This window comes from Bufo bufo, chromosome 2 (assembly GCF_905171765.1).
Source record: "Bufo bufo chromosome 2, aBufBuf1.1, whole genome shotgun sequence".
Lineage (NCBI taxonomy): Eukaryota > Metazoa > Chordata > Amphibia > Anura > Bufonidae > Bufo > Bufo bufo.
In genome coordinates this window covers 646,167,286-646,183,252 of record NC_053390.1, presented here as the reverse complement: position 1 = coordinate 646,183,252, position 15,967 = coordinate 646,167,286, and the positions used below count along the sequence as shown (strand labels likewise).

Sequence of the window (15,967 nt, the reverse complement as noted above, 5' to 3'; positions counted from 1 at the left end):
AAGTTATTTCACCAATTCTTGCTGTTCTCAGGTCCATTAATATGACCAGTGGGGAAAAGATCTTTTGATATAAATAGATAAAAGGAGAAATCTCATTAAGTGAGCCAAGACTGGAATATCTAACATATGAGCAGCCCCCCTGCAGACAGCTGAATGCGACAGACCAGAAAATGACCTATTGGTTTACTCACTTTTAAATGTTAAACATATTTTGAAAGATTTTTGGTGAAGCTATTTTCAATTTTCCATCTCAATATCGATATTTAAAAAAAAAAAAAATAAATACTTACATTTTCACACCGATCACTAAGCCTAATAATTAGCGCAACTTCTTGGTCTGTACAGATCCCTTTACTGCAGTTATCTGCTTATCATTACATGCAGGATTGGAATGACACATATCACCTATACACACAGATAACACAATAAGTGTCAAAGCTGATCAGCTCCCTCCTGACCTCTGCACAGGTCACAGGGCATGCCCAGAAAACTCTCCTCCCATAGAAGCCAATGAGGTCCCCTTCTGACCATTGTGTCTATGGACCATGTGGCAGCCGTAAAGCAATTTTCTTAACGCCCTCTAAATACTATTAAGAACAACTCAGGCAAGATTGCAGTCCTCATAATAGAATAGAATGAATACATTTGTAATCAGAAAATAAAAACTGATTAGAAAAATGTGTCGCTATCTGGTTTTAACTGGCTAAAATTTTTGTCTATGACACATTTCCTGCAGGTTTTTATTGCCATATAATGCACAGTTTTGTTTTTTTTGTTGCAGTTTTGCATTTCTTGTCACATGTTTGCACTGGCGTTTCTGCTGTAAAAATACCATCTCCCAATGTTAGCTGACTGTCTGTGGGAAATATGAAACACAGGACACTTTTTGCTACCAGCGTTTTTGTTAATTAGGTGGTGTTCATTCCCCTGCATAACGGAAACTGAACGGTTCCGTTTTGCAGCCCATAGACTTCGATTATAACGGAATGAATAACGGATTGCCCCTAAAGGCATTCCGTTATACATTCCGTCATAGAATTGCGTTATGGTCCGTGGTAACAGAATCCATAATGCAATTCACCTTTTACCAGTAAACAAAGCGTGAACGAATTTCAAAATATGAAATTCGCTCATCTCTACTTATGAGCATAGAAAAGACATGCTTCTGTGTGTGGTAATGCCATAGCTTGGTGCTAAGTGTTTGGTTTTGCATGTAGAGATTCCAGGTTGGAATCATGGGAGAGACTTCCAGGTTTTTTATCCTTCAGATTTTAATTTTTTTTTCATACAAAATGTCCACACTGCTGGGGGCACCAGGGATGGGGGAAAGGATATCATTATATATACCTGGCACTACTAGGGAGGAATGGAGGAGCATTATATGTACATACTGGCACTACGATGGAACATTATATATATATATATATATATATATATATATATATATATACGGTATATATATATATATTGGCCCTATGGGGGGAAGCATTATATACATACTGGCACTACGATGGAACATTTTATATATATATATATATATATATATCATTGTGAGTACTTAAGTAGGTATTCTGAGACTATTTTTATTTTAAATAGCGCCTCTCATGATCATAGGTTATGTCTGATATTGCAGCCTCATTTAGGGCTCATTCACATTTCACTTCAATGGGACCGCAAAAGATGTGGACAACGCATCGTGTGCTGTCCGCATCCGTATGTTTGTTCTGCGGCACCTGCAAAGCAATAGAACATGTCCTATTCTTGTCTGTATTATGGACAAGGATAGGTCTACTCTATAGATGGCAGGATGTTCCATTCCGAAAAATGCAGAATACACACGGCCAGCATCCGTGTTTTGCGGACCGCAAAAACACCAACGGTCGTGTTCATAAGCCCTTACTATAAGTAAATAAGGCTGAGCTACGGACAAGAATGGTGAAGTTCTCAATTATATATTTCATAGGGCTCATGCATACAAACGTATTTTCTTTCCGAGTCTGTTCCGATTTTTTTGCGGACCATATGCGGAACTATTCATTTCAGTGGGTCCGCAAAAAAAACGGAAGTCACCCCGTGTGCATTTCTTTTCCATATGTCATTATGTCTGTTCAGCAAAAAATTAGAACATGTCCTATTATTGACTGCATTACGGACAAGGATAGTATTGTTCTATTAGGGGCCAGCTGTTCCGTTCTGCAAAATACAGAATGCACGCGGACCGCAAAATACATACAGTCCTGTGCATGAGCCCTTATTGTCAGACAATCCTTTTAACGTTTATATATATATGCAACAAACGACATTGACTACTTTCCAGGCTTCTTGAGCCGCCTTTTCAGTGTTCTTTAGGCCTCATGCACACGACCGTTGTTTTATTCCGTGTCCGTTGTTCCGTTTTTCGTGATTTTCTGCGGACCCATTGACTTTCACTGGGTCCGTTGAAAACTCGGCTAATGCACCGTTTGTCATCCGCGTCCGTGATCCGTGGTTCCAGTCCGTCAAAAAAATATAACCTGTCCTATTTTTTTCATGGAAAACGGTTCGCGGACCCATTCAAGTCAATGGGACCGTGAAAAAACGTGGAGGCACACAAGATTGTCATCCTCGTCCGTTTTTTTTACTATCATTTGCATGGCAAACTTGACTTAGACTTTTTTTTACTTGTCTGGTGATCTTCCAAAAATAAAGGAAGACACACGGAAACAAAAACGGATCACGGAACAACGAAACCCCATTTTGCGGAACGGAACACAACAACGGTCGTGTGCATGAGGCCTTACACTGTTTCCCCGATCTACCTTGTTTCTAATCTTAGCAATCTTTGTACATAGAAATTGATGCCATTTTGATTATGCAGACTCCAAATCTTTCTCCAAAAGAACTGCACTGCTACATTAAGACTATGACTTTGTTGTTTGTTTCCTTTCAGGGAAACTATGAGAAAGCGTGTCAGTATTTTTCTCAAGCTTATGAAACTGCAGTCAATCTCGGGGAAATACCACTGATAGAAGAGGCACAAGTTCATTGCGGCATTGCAAAGGCACATAGGATGATGCTGGCAGTGAGCAGACACACAGAGGCTGCAGATTATGTCAGCATGGAGTACCTGCTGGCATGGAAAAAGAACAGAAGTGACATGTTCAGTGACCCAGCAAATATCGGTAAGACTGGTTATAAACATGATGGGCTTTTGTCATTTATCAGTGCATTTAGCTTGAATTTATTTTTTCCAATGTTGATTCCAAACAGGAAATATCTAAGTATTTTCCTATATCAGTTAATATGCCTGTCTATCTATCTATCTATCTATCTATCATTCTATCTATCTATCTATCTATCTATCTATCTATCGTAGTAAATCAGTGAACTATGAGATACGTTGAGGCAGATTTATTAATCCTGTCTAATATTTAAACAGTGTAAAATTAGGGCCCTTTTATGAGGGTCAAGGATCGGGACAATTATCAGAATGAGTGTTTATATGAATGCTCCTTCCCAATAACTGCCCCATGTAAAGGGCTCCAATCGCCTGACAAACAAGCAAATGCGTTTTCCTAAGATGATCACATCTTTCATGCAGCACATAAAATCTGTTTTTGTGGGTAGCACATCACCCTCTGTAAACAGGAATGTACTGCTGACAAACAATGAATCTGTATGGGCATGTATGATCACAGTAGTAATTTTTCATGCTCGTACAGATATGATTGCTGTAGTAAAATGTAGCCAAATGAGTGGGCAGTGATCAAAAACAAACTCTTCATTCCCAATCATTGCCTTGTGTATTGGCCATGTAAATTGGGCATCACTAACCCGATCAATCACTGTTTTTGGTAGAAATGATATTTCTACATGGCAAATAATTTACTAGCAGGTGTAGTAAAGTAATAGAAACCAAACAGTCATGACATGCATGCTGCTGATTCTCTGTAATTCAATCACTTATTGAAAGGGGCATGTTCAAAATAATAGCAGTGTGGCGTTCAATGAGTGATGTCATTCATTCTTTGAAAAACAGGTGGCAATTATTGCCCTTATTTAAGGAAGGAAGGCAGCAAATGTTGTACATGCTGGTTACAGTGCATTTCTCTGAAATTCTGAAGAAAATGGGTCGTTCCAGATATTGTTCAGAAGAACAGCGTACCTTGATTAAAAAGTTGATTGGAGAGGGGAAACATATAAAGAAGTGCATAAAATGATAGGCTGCTCAGCTAAAATTATCGCAAATGCTTTAAAATGGCAACCAAGACCTGAAAGACATGGAAGAAAGCGAAAAACTACCATTCGAATGGATAGAAGAATAGCCAAAATGGCAAGGACTCAGTCAACAATCAGCTCCAGGAAGATCAAAGAAGGTCTAAAGTTACCTGTGAGTACTGTTACAGTTAGAAGACGCCTATGTGAAGCCAAGCTATCTGCAAGAAGCCCCCGCAAAGTTCCACTGTTGAAAAAAAGACATGTGCTGAAGAGGTTAGAATTTACCAAAGAGCACATTGACTGGCCTAAAGAGACATTTTGTAGACTGATGAAAGTAAGATTGTTCTTTTTGGGTCTAGTGGCCGTAAACAGTTTGTCAGACGACCCCCAAACACTGAATTCAAGCCACAGTACACTGTGAAGACAGTGAAGCATGGTGGCGCAAGCATCATGATATGGGGATGTTTCTCATACTGCGGTGTTGGGCCTATTTATCGCATACCAGGGATCATGGATCAGTTTGAATACATCAGAATACTTGAAGAAGTCATGCTGCATTATGCTGAAGAGGAAATGCCCTTGAAATGGGTGTTCCAACAAGACAACGACCCCAAACACGCCAGTAAACGTGCAACATCTTGATTTCAGACCAACAAGATTGACGTTATGGAGTGGCCAACCCAATCCCCGGATCTTAATCCAATAGAAAATTGAGTGACATCAAATATGCAGTTTCTAAGGCAAAACCAAGAAATAGAGAAGAACTGTGGAATGTAGTCCAATCATCCTGGGCTGGAATACCTGTTCACAGGTGCCAGAAGTTGGTTGACTCCATACAACACAGATGTAGGTACAGCAGTTCTCAGAAACAGTGGTTATACAGCTAAATATTAGTAAAGTGATTCAAAGGAAAGCAAAATCTTCAAACATTTTTCAGTTTATATAGTGAATGTTTGAGTTTGTAAAGAAGAATACAAACACTGCAAATTTTTTGAACAGTCTAATATTCACTTTTCTTCAATTTCTTTAGAGGAACAACACAAATTTTATATATTTTTCTTCATGTTTTGATTTGGAATATAATGTGTAGTGTTCCCAATGCATTTGTGTGTATGGAAATAAAAGCTATTAGAAGGGTTTTGAGCTTTATTCACTTTTTTAAACACACTGCTATTATTTTGAACACAACTGTACATATTCACTAAATTTGTGTCTTACACTGTGTGAGAGATTTGATGCAACTTTCTAGAAATTATATATACCTATTGGTTGGCTTTCTTTGTGCCCAAATTGTGGTGCAAATTTTTTTGGGGAGAAAAACTATTTGGGTTCAATTTGCCACACAATGTAGTGTTTCAAGCCACCTTTTTCCTACAGAAGCACACCGTTTTCTGATAAGGCAAGACCCTGCCTAAGGGGGAACAAAAAGTCTCAAAGAAAGAAACAAAAAAATTATAATAAATGTAGTGCAAGGCAGTACACCATTTAGTCCACTTACTAATATGCTACTTACTAGATGCTCCATTTCGCTGCTCTGCAGACATATTAAGTGACTGTGCTTTCTCTGTATAGTTCTTGGGTCACTGGTGTTTCATTTTCAGACTACATGCCCCTGTTAGCTCTCACAGTGCCCACAGTACAAAACATTCCCAGATCATAATTTCACAGTTGTTTTCTATATTCTCCAAAAACATACTGATACATTATTTTGTTTTCTTAGCAACTGCTGTATGTGTAAAATAGGGAAATTAAAGGTATGTTCTTAACCAGTAGGGACAATGTACAGTACAGTGGTGGAAAGTATGTTGAAGCTACATAGGCAATGGGAAATATACAGTTGCAAGAAAAAGTCATTAAAGCCCCTGTAGTTACTTGGATTTCTACATTGATTACTAATAAAAATGTTATGTAATTAATGGCAAACAGAATCGAATAACTCACGTTGTACCATTCATGTCTTATATTAAGCTAAATGAGTATACACCCACTATGCAGGAAGAAAAAGTAAGTAAATCTGTATGTTAAAGACATATCCAAGAACTAATTAGCTAAATGTGTTTCCGTTAGGGAGATTGGAATTGGGGGTTTCAAAGATAATTTGTGTATTAAATAAAGGCATACAAAGCCTGGTAACTGACATGCCTTAATGCAAAAAACTATCAGAAGAACTCAGAAGAAGTGTTATAGAGAAACATTAAGCTGAAAAGGCCACAAAAGCATTGCTAAATACTTGGGTGTACATTGATCCAGAGGCAGATAAATTGTCTACAAATGTTGAAAATTCTCCCTAGGAGTGGGCGTCCTGTTAAAGGGGTTATCCAGTCCTAAAAAAAGCCCCCCCATACACCAGGTCCCCCACGGCTGAGTATACTTACCTGGGTCCCCGCTCCCTGCGCCGCACTTGGGCCCTGCACCGCTGCTGCTTCTCCCCGTGCAAGGATGAAAACATCCAGTGTCGGGGTGGGGGGAGCAACCAATGGTAGATGAGGACGAGCCTCCCTAGCATTGCGGGTGACTCTAGGGAGGCTCGTCCCCGCCTGCCATTGGGGACCAGGAGTGGGACAGGGACCTGGGTAAGTATATTCAGCATGGGGAGCCCGGCGTATGGGGCGAGCTCTTTTTTTTAGGACTGGATAACCCCTTTAAGATCACTCCAAAGCCTCCAAGAAGTGGCTATCCTAAAAGTTGATAAAAGACTGGAAAGTAACAGAAAAATAGAGAAGGCTCTGCAAACTGCAAAAACCTCTGTTCATGCGTCCACTATTGTAAAAATGATCAAAGATGGAGTTCATGGAAGGACACTGCGGAGCAAGCCACTGCTCTCCAAAACAAAATCGCAGCCTGTCTCAAATTTGCCTCATTAATGTTCAACAAAGCTTCTTGGAAAATAATTTATGGACAGATGTGTAACATTTTACACAAATGCACAACACTATGGAGGAAAAAACACTGGAAACCGACACCAAAACCTCATGCCAACTGTAAAGCAGGGAGCATTACTGTTTTGCTGCCTCAGGGTCTGGATACCTTGCAAGCATTGAGGGAAGAATGAATAGGTGTAAAACATTTTAGAGGAGAATGTAAGTGTAGGAGTCCACCTCAAGCTGATCTCAAACTGAAGAGACTTTGTGTGATGAAGATAGACAGTGACCCCAAATTAAATCAACTAAAGAGTTGTTAAAAAAGAAGAAGAACTTTTTGGGAATCCATAAATCAATCCATCATTTTTCCATCACATTATACACTGCTCATTTCCATGGTTATGACCACCCTGCAGCTCAGATATGAGGTGGCCAGAATACAAGCTTCTGCAAATGCGCACCTATGCATGCTCATGCGGTCACGGCCACCAAAAATGCCAATGCTTTTTCCTATAGTGTACAAGCACAACCATCATTGCTGGATTGCGGGGTGGTCATAACCATGGAAACGAGCCGTGTATAATGTGATAAAAAATGAATGAAGCCAGCAAAGGAGGCACTATGGACAATCACAATACATTAGTAAGTGCCTTGTATTAACTTTCTCTACATGATAAATGCCGTTTGCTGAAGTGAGACAACCCCTGTAACTCTATCGAGGTGCCGTGGTACAATCTGACGAGCACTGTGCATGCAAGGCGTCCCATAAATATTGATGAGATGAAACATATTGGCAGGGAGGAATGGTCCAAAAGTTCTTCCTCAACCTTGTACAAATATTATCTGCAGCTACAAGAAACGTTTGGTGGAAGTGATTGATGCATGAACGGTGCAACTCGTTGTGTGTTGTTAGATTGTGTTCGTCTATAGTTGTGACTTTGATAACAATCAGAGGACATTTTATTAGTAATCAATGAAGAAATTCAGGTTATTCCAAAGGGTTCACTTAGTCTTTCTTGCAGCTATACAAATTGTGTGTTACATGCATTGATAATATGGTCACCAACAGAGAAAATAATTTACAGCTGGAAAGAACAGGTAGTGGAGGGATCTGTGGGAAAATGCACAGCAGCACGTTTCACTTTGAGGAACAATTCCATAATAATGCTCATGGTTTTGAAAATTTGTATTGAACAAACAAATTTGGACATAATGCAGGGTTATTTCTTTTATTTTTTAACTTAGCTAAGAAATATGTTTAGAATTACTTTTTAATTTCTGCTAAAACAATTGCATGGAGGAATATATGGGTCTTAAAAAGTATAGATGCTAGATGTATGAACCTAATTTTTTTACTTAAAGGGGTTGTCCCACTAAAATTATTCTACATTTTTCAACCCAGCACCTGGATCTGAATACTTTTGTAATGACATGTAATTAAAAAATGTAGTATAGCCACTGAGTTATTCTGTGAAATCTATCTCTACAGCGCCACCTGCTGTTTGGTCTTTTTCTAATTTCTCTGTCCTGCTCACTGAGATGGAAATCACATGCTGACTTCCATCCTTCAACTGCAACCAGCTGTAGTAGAAAGGACACACCCTCTGAGAAAGTACATGCCCCCTAGCTGCCAGCTTGAAATAAATCTAACAGAGCAAATAGAGCAAAGAGTGGGGAGATCTCTGGTTCCATGTAAGGTACAGGGCTGGTTCTAAGAAACTGTTGTGTATTATATTGGATTTTCATATTTATTTTTACATTAATCATGGGATAACCCCTTTAATAGTTTTCAAGCACCTTTCTTTGTGGCACAAAAATTTTGATAAAAGAAAAAACTTTGTCTTCAACTTAATAACATTTCCCACCAAATACATTGACATATTGCTTTGTGTGATACACGACTTGTTAATTGGTACTGCACTTTCTTTTCACTATCCATGGCCAGCTTATCAATTTATAGCTGAGATTCATCTTCTTGGTTAAATGATAAGAAAGGTAGAAGATTGTCTGGACTTGACAAGGGATGCATTACACGACAGCACTATATCTTCCCAAATAAGACTCACTTTTAAAATACTGCAACCATAAATTCCATATCTCCACCAAATGAATAAATAATGCTGCATTGACATATTAATAACATACATGGAATATACTGCATACCTTTTATTAGACAGGTCTGTGTTCTAAATTGGAAAGCAATTTTTCATGTTGCCTATTTTCCTGAAAATAGAATTTGTAATTACCAAATCATAATCTGTAACTGGATGCGTAAAGGTTACAGGTGCCGGTTTCATTTTTGTAATAGACAAAATAAATGAGATACTTGTCAAATTTCATTGTGATATACAATTACCTGTACATAGGTGAGTCATAAGGCACTTAATTCAAGTACTCATATGCAGGTTAAAGGGCTTCTGTCACCCCCCAAACACCAATTTTCAGTTTTTGACTTAATATATTTGCTAATGTTTACAGATTCGATATATACCCCTCTTACCTCAGGCTGTGGTGTAATTTCAGAAAAAATTAGACTTTAGTGATATGTAAATTTCTTCACTACTAGCAAGTTGGGTGGACATGCTGGTAGCCGCCGCATCCTCTGTCTGAAAAAACGCCCCCTTCTCCACTTGAATGACAGGGCCAGTGAGCGCTCTCATCCTCCAGCTGGCCCTGCCTACAGCTCAAATCCCGCGCCTGCGCCGTACCGGTCGTCATTCGGCGCAGGCGCTCTGAGAGAAGCGACGCTCGCTTGGCTGCTCCTTCCTCAGTGCGCCTGCGCCGATGACGTCAGCCCTACACCCGGAAGAGAAGTCAGCATGCTGGTAGTGAAGAAATTTACATATCACTAAAGTCCGATTTTTACTGAAATTACACCACAGCCTGAGGTAAGAGGGGTATATATATCGAATCTGTAAACATTAGCAAATATATTAAGTCAAAAACTGAAAATTGGTGTTTGGGGGGTGACAGAAGCCCAATAAGTTAAAGTATGTAGAAATGTAAATATGGGGAACATGCTTTCTCGTCTGGCACTTCCAGCAGACTCCTTTCTCTCTAGTCTAATATATATCCATCTTTATTTCTTTATTAAAAGTTACAATAGAAAAAATAAAGACTATAACAATGGGATAAACTCTTCTTCAAAATATTTGCTCTCCTATTGGTGAACCTGCACTGAAGCGAACAATGCAATTGTATTGGGTAAAGTTGGACAACACTTGGCCTCCCAGTGAGGTTTACATATGCAGTATTAAACAGTCACCCATACCCTGGGTAGTGAACAGCAGTGTCTGAAAACAACCTACACCCCCTTCTTGGAGTATATCAGTGCTGTTGAATGTCCAACCGAGAAATTCACCTTGAAATTCGGATATATTAAAAAGACAAATTAGCATTATGTGAGATGTTATTGACTTAGATTTAGGTCTTAATACCTTAATATTAGGGCCAATACTTATGCCAAAACCATAAATAATTGTAGTATTAAAGAGGACCTTTTATCTGTTTAGCTCTAGTCTAATTAGGGTCTTACCTTATAGGGCGACCCCCACTGATGTCCTCGCACTTTTTTTTCAAAGACCCCCATCCCCGTTCGTCCGCTGTTGTCCCCCGTTGATTTCTGCGCCTTATATTCTAATTAGCCGACTTGGTTATACTAGGCGGAGACTGGAGCGGTTCTCTTTTCCCTGGTGTGAGCGCATCCAATCAGAGCGCACCGCTCATAGCCAGGGAGGAGCTCATTCTCCCTGGCTATGAGCGGTGCGCTCAGATTGAATTCGCTCACAGCCAGGGAGAAGAGAACCGCTCCAGTCTCCACCTAGTATAACTAAGTCGGCAAATTTGAATATAAGGCGCCAAAATCAACGGGGGACAACAGCGGACGAAAAAACAGCAGACAAAAAAAAAATGCGATGACATCAGTGGGGGCCACCCTATAAGGTAAGACCCTAATTAGACTAGGGTTAAACAGATGAAAGGTCCTATTTAAAGCATTATTATTTATATTATCAGAAATTAAGACTGATTCTCTCAACCAAGTTTTTAGGTGACCTAGAAAACACAGGGAATAGGGTATGCTAATGAGCTCTTACCAGGCTTTGCCACCAGATGTAAGGCAGCTATCCTATAAGTCAATGTTCAACCTTTTACACAGGCATTGAGACATGACTTGAATATTAAAAAAAGCCAGCACCCCATCTGCAGACGGCTGTTTTGTTATGATTGGCCCTCATCAGTGCAGAACAGAGAGTACTGGCTTAGTTGGGTGAGAGGCCTAGGTCAAGATTTGGTGGTATTAGAAGTAGAGCTGGCTAGGATCTCATTTGCATATCCTCTTCCCAGAATTCCAGAGGAACATTGCCTGGCCTATAAGACTCCTCACACTGATAATGTGTTTTATTAAAGACAGACCAGTCTGCTGATTCACCCATATTGTGCAGGGTTAAATGTAGCCGCATTGGGTTCAATGCAAAAATACATTGGAATACTCTATTGCAACAGAACTCCCTGACCCTTATGTGCAGCTCTGTACTTAAATAGGGAGCATCATTACTTCATGTACAGCCCTACAGTAATGTGTGGAACCCTGTCATTACATATATAGTCCTATAATGAGACTAGGTGCACCATAGTGCGATAAGGAGCACAAAAAGTATATACATCCCTAAAGTATTATATAGACCACTATTGTTGCATATAAAGCCCTATAGTAGTACATAGCACCCTATACTTACCAATGATATCACAACCTGGCTGTTATTTATTCCTGTCAAGTCAGTGCCCATATTGTCATCTGCCACTCTATTAGCCCATTGAGAATGAAAAGGTTTCATATTGGTTTAGATCAGGGATGCCCAACCTGTGGCCCTCCAGCTGTTGCAAAACTATAACGTCCATCATGCTTGGACAGCCTACTGCTATCAGGGTATGCTAGGAGTTGTAGTTTTGCAACAGCTGAAGAGCCACAGGTTGAGCATCCATGGTTTAGGCCATGTAATGAAATAAAAGTATGTTTTTTAGTAAATAATGGCATTGGCCATATAGAAATCCCTGGCATTTAAACCCTATGCATATACTCGGTGCAGTCACAAGAAGCCAAAATATCAGATAACAGAGCTAGCGGTGGGCTGGTTTTAGAAGGGGATGAATTTGCTCTATGCAATTAAAAAGAAGCTGCATACTAATGGATTTCTCCAGGAAAACATAACAATGAACTTTGGCCTGCAGGCCCAGTGCCTGTGTACATACTGCTGTAAACATGATACAGAGAGCCATCCACAGACAGCAGTTTACTATGAATTTTTATTTTATTCAGGAATTCACTGCACCCTACTTACCCGGTAGGACAAGGCTGCAGCAACTAGAATGGAATATTATATTTGATTATTCACTGCACATGATTTATTTCTTTTTAGGTTTTGTTTGTTATATTAACTTCTGAAGATTCATTACATGCATAGGCTTTAAAGGGCTTCTGTCACCCCAAAAAATATATTTTTTTTTTGGGCTTGTTAAAATCCTTTTATAATGACTATTCCCTACATATGGCTCTTACCTTTGTCTGTGGCTTTTTTTCCTTAAAAAACGATCTTTTAAAATATGCAAATCACTTCACTACCAGCAAGTAGGGCGTCTACTTGTTGGTAGCCGCCGCAAAAAACCGCCCCCTCCTCCTGTTGATTGACTGGGCCAGCGAGCGCTCTCCTCCTCCGGCTGGCCCTGTCATCATTTCAAATCCCGCGCCTCTCTTCATTCGGCGCAGGCGCTCTGAGAGAAGGAGGCCCGCCTCCTCAGCACTCCCTCAATGCGCCTGCGCCGATGACGTAATCGAAAGAGAAGACGTCATCGGTGGAGGCGCACTGAGGGAGTGCTGAGGAGGCGAGCCTCCTTCTCTCAGAGCGCCTGCGCCGAATGAAGACAGGCGCGGGATTTGAAATGATGACAGGGCCAGCCGGAGGAGGAGAGCGCTCGCTGGCCCTGTCAATCAACAGGAGGAGGGGGCGTTTTTTTGCGGCAGCTACCAGCAAGTAGGCGCCCTACTTGCTGGTAGTGAAGTGATTTGCATATTTTAAAAGATAGTTTTTTTTAAGGAAAAGAAGCCACAGACAAAGGTAAGATCCCTACAGGGAGTGCAGAATTATTAGGCAAATGAGTATTTTGACCACATCATCCTCTTTATGCATGTTGTCTTACTCCAAGCTGTATAGGCTCGAAAGCCTACTACCAATTAAGCATATTAGGTGATGTGCATCTCTGTAATGAGAAGGGGTGTGGTCTAATGACATCAACACCCTATATTAGGTGTGCATAATTATTAGGCAACTTCCTTTCCTTTGGCAAAATGGGTCAAAAGAAGGACTTGACAGGCTCAGAAAAGTCAAAAATAGTGAGATATCTTGCAGAGGGATGCAGCACTCTTAAAATTGCAAAGCTTCTGAAGCGTGATCATCGAACAATCAAGCGTTTCATTCAAAATAGTTAACAGGGTCGCAAGAAGCGTGTGGAAAAACCAAGGCGCAAAATAACTGCCCATGAAGTGAGAAAAGTCAAGCGTGCAGCTGCCAAGATGCCACTTGCCACCAGTTTGGCCATATTTCAGAGCTGCAACATCACTGGAGTGCCCAAAAGCACAAGGTGTGCAATACTCAGAGACATGGCCAAGGTAAGAAAGGCTGAAAGACGACCACCACTGAACAAGATACACAAGCTGAAACGTCAAGACTGGGCCAAGAAATATCTCAAGACTAATTTTTCTAAGGTTTTATGGACTGATGAAATGAGAGTGAGTCTTGATAGGCCAGATGGATGGGCCCGTGGCTGGATTGGTAAAGGGCAGAGAGCTCCAGTCCGACTCAGACGCCAGCAAGGTGGAGGTGGAGTACTGGTTTGGGCTGGTATCATCAAAGATGAGCTTGTGGGGCCTTTTCGGGTTGAGGATGGAGTCAAGCTCAACTCCCAGTCCTACTGCCAGTTTCTGGAAGACACCTTCTTCAAGCAGTGGTACAGGAAGAAGTCTGCATCCTTCAAGAAAAACATGATTTTCATGCAGGACAATGCTCCATCACACGCGTCCAAGTACTCCACAGCATGGCTGGCAAGAAAGGGTATAAAAGAAGAAAATCTAATGACATGGCCTCCTTGTTCACCTGATCTGAACCCCATTGAGAACCTGTGGTCCATCATCAAATGTGAGATTTACAAGGAGGGAAAACAGTACACCTCTCTGAACAGTGTCTGGGAGGCTGTGGTTGCTGCTGCATGCAATGTTGATGGTGAACAGATCAAAACACTGACAGAATCCATGGATGGCAGGCTTTTGAGTGTCCTTGCAAAGAAAGGTGGCTATATTGGTCACTGATTTGTTTTTGTTTTGTTTTTGAATGTCAGAAATGTATATTTGTGAATGTTGAGATGTTATATTGGTTTCACTGGTAAAAATAAATAATTGAAATGGGTATATATTTGTTTTTTGTTGAGTTGCCTAATAATTATGCACAGTAATAGTCACCTGCACACACAGATATCCCCCTAAAATAGCTAAAACTAAAAACAAACTAAAAACTACTTCCAAAAATATTCAGCTTTGATATTAATGAGTTTTTTTGGTTCATTGAGAACATGGTTGTTGTTCAATAATAAAATTAATCCTCAAAAATACAACTTGCCTAATAATTCTGCACTCCCTGTATATAGGGAATAGTCGTTAAATAAGGATTTTAACAAGCCCAAAAAAAAATAATGTGTTTTGTGGGTGACAGAAGCCCTTTAAGGTGCAGAATATTACTTAATGCAATTTCAATAGATTCTGTAGACAAAGGGCAAATAAATATGTACCTACTACATTACATTAATTGCAATATTGGAAGGTTCAAGAATGTAAAGATTTAATTTACAGGGTGTTCCAAGCTAACGACTGGAAAATAAGAAAAGCAAATATTTCTATTAGGATTTTTACTATAATGATAGAATTTGGTTTAAATAAATATTAAGGGGGAGATTTATCAAACAGGTGTAAAGTAGAACTGGCTTAGTTGCCCATAGCAACCAATCAGCTTCCACCTTTCATTTTTCAAAGGAGCTGTGAAAAATGAAAGGTGGATTCTGATTGGTTGCTATGGGCAACTAAGCCAGTCCTACTTTACACCAGTTTGATAAGTCTCCCTCTAAGTATATTATTATTAAGGTTAGGCCTCATGCACACGACTGTTCCATTTTTTTGTGGTCCGCAAACCACGGATGCGCAAAAAATGGAAGCCGCCTGTCTGCCTTCCGCAATTTGCGGAACGGAACGGGCGGCCCATTGTAGAAATGCCTATTCTTGTCCGCAAAACGGACAAGAATAGGACATGCTATATTTTCTTTGCGGGACCACGGAGTGCTGTCCGCATCTTTTGCGGCCCCATTGAAGTGAATGGGTCCGCATCCGGTTCGGATGCGGACCCGAACAACGTTCGCGTGCATGAGGCCTTACAGTCATACGACTGTGAAGAAAAAACGGCCTTCGACTTGTATGGTTGCTGTCAGGCAGTGAAATTGGACAAAATAGGACATGTCCAATTTTTGGACGTCCCGTATTCATGGTCCAATAAAAAACAAACATTTGAGCCCCTTAGATATTCGTGATGCTTATTACATTTATCACTTAAGGTTGAAAAGAGTCAGAAAATGCAGCCAGACTATGAGCATGATTTTAAACAAAGTAATGTACCGGTATATGTAAATCAGCCCTAGAAGTGGAAATATTAGAAGCATACTTTACCACTAAAGTCTGAAATTTTTCTGCTGTTCCTGGCAATAATACTATTAGACTAGATTTCCATGTTTACAGTTGTGTTCAAAATTATTCAACCCCCAATGCTGTAAAGGGTTTTAGGGAATTTAGTTTACATTTGTAATTGTGTTCAGAA

General features: G+C 40.1%; 1 protein-coding gene across 1 annotated transcript in view; it reads left to right on the top strand.

Moving 5' to 3' along the window:
* The window catches only part of TTC29 (tetratricopeptide repeat domain 29), a 288,615-nt gene that overhangs the window by 228,080 nt on the left and 44,568 nt on the right, over positions 1–15,967 (top strand). The window contains exon 10 of the mRNA XM_040420513.1: positions 2,930–3,161. Coding sequence (XP_040276447.1) covers positions 2,930–3,161 — 232 coding nt within the window. The remainder of the gene's footprint in view (positions 1–2,929; positions 3,162–15,967) is intronic.